An 8,638-nucleotide genomic window follows, 5' to 3' on the forward strand; every position below is an offset into this window, starting at 1 on the left:
CTTGAGATTCATCCATATTGTGGTAGCGGAGTTTATTCCTGTTTACTGCTAAGTAGTATTCTACGGTATGGATATGCCACAGTGTGCTTCTACGTTCAACCCCTGAAGGTTCTGAGTGGTTTCCAGTTTTTTGTTATCACGAGTAAAACCACTATGAATATTCATGTACAGGCTTTTGTATGACCGTAAGTCTGGGAGTAAATGCCTAGAAATTCAATACTTGCATCACATAGTATTTTAATGTTTAATTTTTTGAGAAACTGCCAGAATATTTTTTTAGGATGGCCATGAAATTTTACATTTTCACCAGCAATGTGAGGCATGAGCACTGTTTCTACGTTGTCACCAGTGTTTGATTTTGGCCAGTCTGATAGGTATTTAGTGATAGCTCATCATGGCTTAATAGGAAGCAACGTGTGCTTTTTTGCCATCTGTATATCCTCTTTGCTGAAATGTCTGTTAATGTTTTTTGTTCTTTTAAAAGTTGGATTGTTTGGTTTTCTACTGCCAAGTTTTGAGAATTCTTTGTATATTCTAATGTTAGTCCTTTGTGGGGTATAAGATTTGCAAATATTTTCTCCACTCTGTAACTTGTCTTTTCACCCTTTTAAGAAAGTCTTTTGCAGACCAAAAGTTTTTGATTTATATAAAGTTCAGTTTATCAATTTTTTTCCTCTACGGATCATGCTTTTGGTATCAAGTCTAAGAACTCTGCCTAACCCTAGATCCCGAAGATTTTTTTTTATAAAAGCTATATTGTTTTGTGTTTAACATTTAAGTCTACGATCCATTTTGAGTTGATTTTTGTATAAGGTATAAAGGTCTTTTGTGGGGGGACTATTTGAGCATTATTCCTTTGAGAAGTTTGTTCTTCCTCCATTGAATTGCTTTTGTGCCTTTGTCAACATTCAGCTGGCTAGATTTATGTGGGTCTATTTCTGGATTCTCTATTCTGTGTCATTTATCTATGTGAGTATATCTCTGTAAATTCCATGTAATATTGATACTATAGGGATGTAAGTCTTGAAATCTAGTAGACTAATTCCTCCCACTTTATTCTTCATTTTCAAAATCTTTATAGCTTTTCTAGTTCCTTTATCTTTCCATATAAAGTATAGGATAATCTTGTTCGTATGTACAAAAAACCCGACTGGGATTTTGAAAGGAATTTCATTAAGCCTGTGTATCATTTTGGGGATAATTGAGGTCATTACTATGTTGAGCCTTCTAATCCATGAACCCAGTAAGTCTCTTCATTTATGAAGGTCTTTTTCAATCTCTTTCATCAGCATTTTATAGTTTTTGGCATATGCATCCTGTGTATGTTTTGTTATGTATGCCTAAATACTTTATTTTTGAACAATTGTAAAATTGCATTGTACTCTTTTTTTTTTTTTAAAGGTTTCAAATGTATTTTATTTCTTCAACTATGCTATATTTTAATGAGCAGCAGAGTGCTTAAATGACAAGCTGATTTTGAAACAATTTTGTATTACAGTAACTTTGATGGTTACTCATCATTCCACTCTTTTGGAGTGACTCTGCCGACAGGAGATAGGTTCCATTCTATTCCGATGTGTGTGGCTATAAACACCCATGCAAAAACACAGAAAGCAGTCCCACTGGCTAGTACAGTGTTACCGTATTTGTCATGGAAATCTTCTGAATGATTTTCGTGGCTCTGTCTTGACCTAATTTGTTGAATGCTTCGAATCTTGAACCTATTTAGTGCATTTCTGGTCAAGAGAAACATGATGAAGGTGTAACAGGACTACCGTTGATTGCAGCTATTTCCTTGCAAAGAGACCTGGTAAGAACTCTGAAGCCCAGATGTTCTCCTCAGAAAATTCAAGATGCAGATTCCAACGACGCCACAGACGGCACCGACGCCACAGCACGCACGCAAGATGGCGCAGAGGTAAATCACCTAACAACAGTCGTAAAATTGCATTGTACTCTTAATTTTTGTGTCTACACGTTCAATTGTTAGTATATAGAAACATAATTGCATTTTATTTCCTTACCTGGTATCCTGAAAACTTGTTGAACTATTATTACTTCTAGGCATTTTTTTGTAGGTTCCCTGAGATTTCCTATGTAGACAATCAAATCATCAGCAAATAGGGACAGTTTATTTCTTATTTTTGGATCCATATATTTTATATTTTTAATTTCCTTTTCTTGCCTTATTGCACTGGGCAAAAGATCCAGTGTAATTCTGAGTAAGAGTGGTTAAAGTGGGCATTCTTGCCTTTGTCCCTGACTTTACTGGAAAAGCATTAAGCCATTTACCACTAAGTATGATGCTAACTGTAGGTTTTTTGTAGTAGCTCTTCATCATTTGAGGAAGTTTTGCCCTATTCCTGATTTTCTGAGATTTTTTTCCATGTATGCATGTTGAATTTTGTTAAATGCTTTTCTGAATCTATTGATGTGGTCATGTAATTTTTCCTTTTTTAGTCTGTTAATATAGTGGGTTACATTGATTGTCAAATATGAAGCCAGATTTGCATCCCTGCAATAAACCCCACTTAGTCATGATGTATAATTGTTTTCAAATATTGTTGAATTCTATTTTTAATACTTTATTAAGAGTTTTTAAGTCTATAATCCTTAGAGATATTGGTCTATAGTTACCTTTTACTGTATTGAGTTTTTCTGGTTTTGTATAAAGGTAATTCGAGCAATATAACATTATAAGTGTTCCCCCCTTTTCTATTTTTTGACAGAGTGCATAGAATCGGTTTTAATTCTCCACGGAAATCATATGGACCTGGAAATTTCTTTTGAGGGGAACTTTTTAAATTATTAATTCAATTTCCTTAATAGTTATATGGATATTCAAATTATCAATTTCATAGTGGGTGAATTGTGATAGTTTGTGCTTTTGAAGGAATTGGTCAATTTTACCTGAGTGATGAAACTGATGTTTGTAGAATTGTTTGTGCTATGTTTGCTCTTTGTTAGTCTTACTGGAGGTTGTCAATGGTATTGATCTTTTAGAAGAACTAGCTTTTGTCTCAACGATTTTCTTTATTGTTTTTCTCTTTTAAATTTCTTTGCTATCCACTCTTATTTTTATTTATTTCTTCTTGCTTTGGGTTTATTTAGCTCTTCTTTTTCTAGCTTCTTGTGGTGGGAGCTTAGATAAGTGATATGAGATTTCTCCTCTTTTCTAATATAAACATTTAGTGCTATAGATTTCCCTCTTGGCACTCCTTTAGCAGTGTCCCACAGATTTTGAGATGTTGTGTTCACTTTTTCTTTTAGTTTAATGTATTTTTAAATTTTCCTTGAGACTTCCTTTTTGATGCATGGATTTTTGTGAAAGTGTATTGCTTGGTTTCCAAATATTTGTTGATTTTCCTGTTATCTTCCTATTTTGATTCCACTGTGGTCTGAGAACCCATCCTGTATTATTTCAACTCTTTTACATTTGTTGAGGTTTGTTTTATGGTGTAGGACCTATCTACCTTCATATTTGCCCTGTGGATGCTTAAAAAAAATGATGTGAATTCTATAGGTGTTCAGTGGAGTGTTCTTTAAATATCAGTTAGATCCTGGTAAGTGAATAGTGTCATTAAGTTCATCTATAACCTTGCTGTTTTTTTGTCTGGTTGTTCTATTAATTGTTGAGAGAAGGATGTTGAAGTCTGCAGTTATAACTGTGGATAGATCTGTTTCTCCTTCAGTTCTTTTGGTCTTTGCTTCACTTATTTTGTGGCTCTGATTTGGTACATACACATTTACGATTTCTGTGTCTTCTTGGTGGAGTGTCCCTTTTGTCGTTCCGTCCTCTCTGTCCCTGTTAATGTCCCTCTCTGTCCTTGTTAATTTTCTTTCTCTGAACTCGGCTTCGACTGGTATCAAGATAGCCATTATTGCTTCTTTTGACTGATGTTTGGATGATGTATATTTTTCCATCCTTTTACTTTCAATCTACATGTATTGTTATATTTGAAGTGAGATTCTTAGGAGAGCAGATAGCTGGGTCATATTTTTTAATCCATCTTGGCTACCTTTGTGTTTTAATAGGTATATTTGCACCATTTACATTTAATATAATTATTAATGCATTATGCCTGCGATTTATTTTTATTTTCTGTTTTTCTTTCCTGTTTCTCATTTCTCTATTTTCTTATCCTGCCTTTCTGTGAGACATTTGTACATTTTTCTAGAATTCCACTTTGATTTGGCCATAGTGCTTTTGACGGTATCTCTTTTTGTGTAGGTTTTGTGTGTGGGGGGGTCATTCTAATTACTACATGATATATGCATAACAGCACAGTTTACTGGTACTGACATTTCACCAGTTCAAATGACGTGTAGAAACTTCCTTTTACTTCCCTTGATCCTTCCCCATTTATATTTAAATTGTCTTAAATATTTCCTCTACATATTATTTCAAACCACATCAGACAGTGTTACAGTTTCTGCTGTGAGCATCAAACATCATTTAGGAAACTCAAGATCAGAAGGAAAATGTATTGTTCTTACCCATATTTTTATTCTTTTCATTGTTCTTGCCCTCTTTTCAATGTTCTAAGATTTCTTATTTTATTATTTCCTTTCTGTTTAGGGAATTTCCTTTAGTCATTCTCTTATTGTGGTCTGCTGGTAACAAATTCTCTCTCTTTCCTCTCATCATACGTCTTGATTTTTCCTTCACTCCTGAAGGATATTTCCACTGGATATAGGATTCTGGATTAGTAGGGGGTTGTTTGTTTATTTGTTTTTGTTTTTAGCACTTGAAAACGTGCCACTCACTGGGGCCTTCATGATTTCTGATGAGAAATTCACTATCATTCTAATTGTTTGCCTTCATAAGCAAAACTGCTTTCAAGATATTTTGTCTTTAAATTTCAGAAGTTTGACAATGATCTGCCTTGGTGTGGATTTTGGGGGGCTTATCTTGTTTGCAATTTTCTCAGCTTCTTGAATCTGTGGGTTTCAAACTAGGTCTTTTGCCAAATTTATAAAGCTTTCACCCATTATTCACCATTTCTTTGAGTATGTTTTAAGCCTCATCCTCTATCCTACATTTTGGGACTCTGATGCTGTGAATGTTAGATTTTTTTTTTTTTTTTTTTTGCCCCACAATTCCTGAAGGCCTGTTCTTTTATCCTTTTTTCTCAATCTTTTTTCTCTTTTTTGTTCAGCAAAGGTCATTTCTGTTGTTCATTCTTCAGGTTCACTGATTTTCTTTTTCTCCATTCCTTTCCATTATGCTGTTGAGCCCCTCCAACAAGATTTTGTGGTTGTTTTATTTTTGGGTTCTGGAATTGTCATGTGGTTCTTCTCTATATCTTCTATTTCTCTGCTGAGACTTTCTTTTTAAAGACTTTATTTATTTATTTGAGAAAGAGAGAGAGCATGAGCGGGGCAGAGGGGCAGAGGGAGAGGGAGAAGCAGACTCCCCGCTGAGCAGGGAGCCCCATGCGGCGCTTGATTCCAGGACCCCGAGATCACGACCTGAGCCAAAGACAGATGCTTAACCAACTGAGCCACCCAGGCACCTTTCTTTGCTGAGACTTTCTATGTCTTTGCTTAGATGTGTGATTTATTGATACTCTTCAGGTGTGTTCATAATTGCTCCTTGAAGCCTTTATATGATGGCTGCTTATAAATATTTGTATCTCTAACACCACTGCCATTTTGGTGTTGGAAGTTATTGATCATATTTTTTTCTTTCAGGTTGAGATTTTACTGGTTTGTGGTATGACAAGTGACCGTCTAATGAAAGTCGGACATTTTAAGTAGCATAATACAAGACTCTGGGTCTTATTTAAACCCGCTGTTTTAGCTGTCTTCCTTTGACACTGCTCTGGTAGAAAAGAGGCTGCCTTGTTACTGTCAGGTAGGGCTAGAAGTCCAGATTTTCCTGGTCTCCACTGACACCGAAGGGGGAAGAGGGGCTCTTATACTGCTAAGTGGAACTGAGAGTTCCTACCAGGTTTCAGTTAATACCATTCTGGATGGGAGGGGTGGGTGTGCCTCATTATTGTTCTCCCATGCAGTCTCCACTGACACCACATTACCACGGGACCTTGTTACTGATGGGTGGTGACAAAAGTCCTGCCTTCCCACTAGCTCTCCTCTGACACCACCCCAGTGGGGAGTGGGAGGGATTTTTTTTTTTTTTACTGCTGGGTGGAAGTTGAAGTCCAGGCTCCTCATATAGTCTCCACTGACCCTGCAGGGACGAAGGGATGAGCCTCATTACCACCTGGTGGGGTACAAAACCAGGGGTGGGCAAGTGGGGTGGAACTGAGAAGCTATTGCTTTCATAGTCCCTGCTTTCTAGCTGCCCTTCTCTGACACAATACCACCATGGGAGGAGGGGAGAGGTTTGGGCAGTCTCATTAAACCCCGTGGAAGGTGAAAATCTGTGGTCCCCACTAACCTTTGATAGCATGGGTGGGGTGGGGTCGGGGCCACACCTTTTTCTGTGGTGTTTGGCTGGAGTAGAGCATTTAAAGTCCTAAAAGTTTTTTGTCTTTCTAGTCCTCTGGCTAGAGAGAGCCAGCTTTTGTTGGAGTTATTTTTTGTCTCTGTCTGTTGTCATTTCCAGGTTTCTAGCTTCTCCAGAACCCAGGTATATATGAGAAACAAAGAAAAGCCAGAGTACTCACCACCGTATTGTTCCTTGCAAGTCCTGAAGTCTCAAGCTTGCCTGCCTTCTCTTCACCTCTGAGAGTTTCCTTATGTTTATATCATATCTTATATTTCATATATGATGATCGGGGTTTTGGTCATACTTAGGGGGAGGAATAGGGAAAAATACTTTTGCTTCATCTTCTTGGAAGTTTTCGGTTGTTTACTTTTATGTCTTTTTCCCACAGCTAGACTGTAAGATTAGACTGTAAGTCTGTGAACTTCTTGAATATTATTTTTTCATTTCCACCCGAACCTCTGACCTAAGTTTCCTCGCAATGAGTCCACGATGCTTATGAACTACTTCTGGTTTAGCCCCTCTTGTGTGTGCTTAAGCAATAGCTTCTCAGTTCCACCCCACTTGCCCACCCCTGGTTTTGTTCTTGCTTAACCCCTTGGCCTATTGCCACCCCCCTCCTCTAGCAGAGCAACCAGCTCTTCCACTATAGGACAACATAAATCCACTAACAACAATTCATGCCACGCCGACCACATTTCCCTTTTTTAACAAAGTTACTCAATTGGTAAAACCAGGAATGCCTGATGAACCTCAGAGACAACAAGTTATTGGGCAGACTTACTGCTGCCTAGTACGCATTTTGGCATTTAGAGCTTAAATCACAAGAAATAGATTTAATTGCATTGGACTGGATTGAGTATAGCCTTTGGGATAGCCTAAGGAGAAATGAAGACTGGTTCAACACTGGTCTCTAACAAGAGTTGATTAGTGGGTAATCTTACCCTTGAAGAAGGTCCTTAGGGGTAAGTTAAAATGTTTCACATTGAACTATGTTCCAGTCAATGATTTGTCAGTTACTTGAATGAAGATATTAAAGCTGTACCTTAACTGGAGTGGCAATTGGCACAAAGTTGGGAATGACAGCTAATGAATTAAATAACAGAAACAGATTGATTTCAAAAACACCTTGACAGCCTGAAATAATAGCTAAAACTAAGAGGATAAAATGTAATAGGAATAAATACATAGCCTGGATTTCAGAGGGGTAAGAACTAACCTTTCAAAAATGTCAAATGATAATAATAGCTAATGTTTATAAGTTTGCAGTAAACAAGACCCATTTGTATTTCATAAATTGCATAATGTTGGAAAATTACTGGACAAATGTTTCAACACTCAAACTATTTTTCCTCTTTGACACAGTAACTCCATTCCTAGGGCTTTATCCTGGAAAAAAAAAAATCTAAAAAAGAGGAAAATGCGAAATGCAAAAAGAGGCTCATGACAGCACTACTTATAATAGCAAAAACCTGGAGACAAAGGTGCAACAACAATAATATTTAGTAATTTGATATGTATATCAAGCACATTGTGCAGCTTTTAAAAGGGAGGAAGTTTTCAAAGGAAGGGGTGTTATTCTAAAGACAATAGAGCAACAGGAAAAGACCTTGCAGTATGAGATGAAAACACAAGATTAATTATTTCCTATTCTTTTTTTTATGGTTTTCCTTTTTATTTAATCAAAGACTGGTGGGTAAACATAAATACAGCATAATTACTTCAGATCATTCTTCATATTGTATACACACAGACCGATGAACGTAATCTGAAAGAAACCTGCAGTCGGCAATGAAATGCTTACAGCTTTTCCTTCCCTCGCTCAAAAAAATTTAAAAACACACAAACTTAGAATCTCATCAGCACACACTCTCTTGTGACAAATGATTCAGACATAAATAGTGGGTGCAAAGAAACTATATGCTAACATATGTAGAACCTTTGTTAATGAAAACCCAGAAGCAGCCGTAAGGATGAAGATACATTCAGTGACTGGTAACTAGTTGTGCCCTGAGGGGCTCCATCGACAGAGATCATGCTGCAGAGAAAAGCTATGTACACACACAATGAGAAAATAAACTGCAAGATCAATGTATGCATGTTCAATACTGGAAAAATCACGGGCCTCCAAAATTTCTCTACGTTTGTTATAAAAGCCCTCTGCACTCAACTAAAATTAAAATGATC

General features: G+C 36.8%; 1 protein-coding gene across 1 annotated transcript; it reads right to left on the reverse strand.

Moving 5' to 3' along the window:
* Window positions 1–1,404: 1,404 nt before the first annotated feature.
* Window positions 1,405–1,917, reverse strand: LOC141374240 (cytochrome c oxidase subunit 7B2, mitochondrial-like). The gene has a single exon (XM_073901753.1). The coding sequence runs from the start codon at window positions 1,751–1,753 to the stop codon at window positions 1,511–1,513; it is 243 nt and encodes an 80-aa protein (XP_073757854.1). The 5' UTR covers window positions 1,754–1,917; the 3' UTR covers window positions 1,405–1,510.
* Between the last annotated feature and the right edge of the window lie 6,721 nt (window positions 1,918–8,638).

Source organism: Callorhinus ursinus, unplaced genomic scaffold, assembly GCF_003265705.2.
Source record: "Callorhinus ursinus isolate GAN/ISIS: 27379988/994484 unplaced genomic scaffold, GSC_fseal_2.0 scaffold15, whole genome shotgun sequence".
NCBI classification, from domain to species: Eukaryota; Metazoa; Chordata; class Mammalia; order Carnivora; family Otariidae; genus Callorhinus; species Callorhinus ursinus.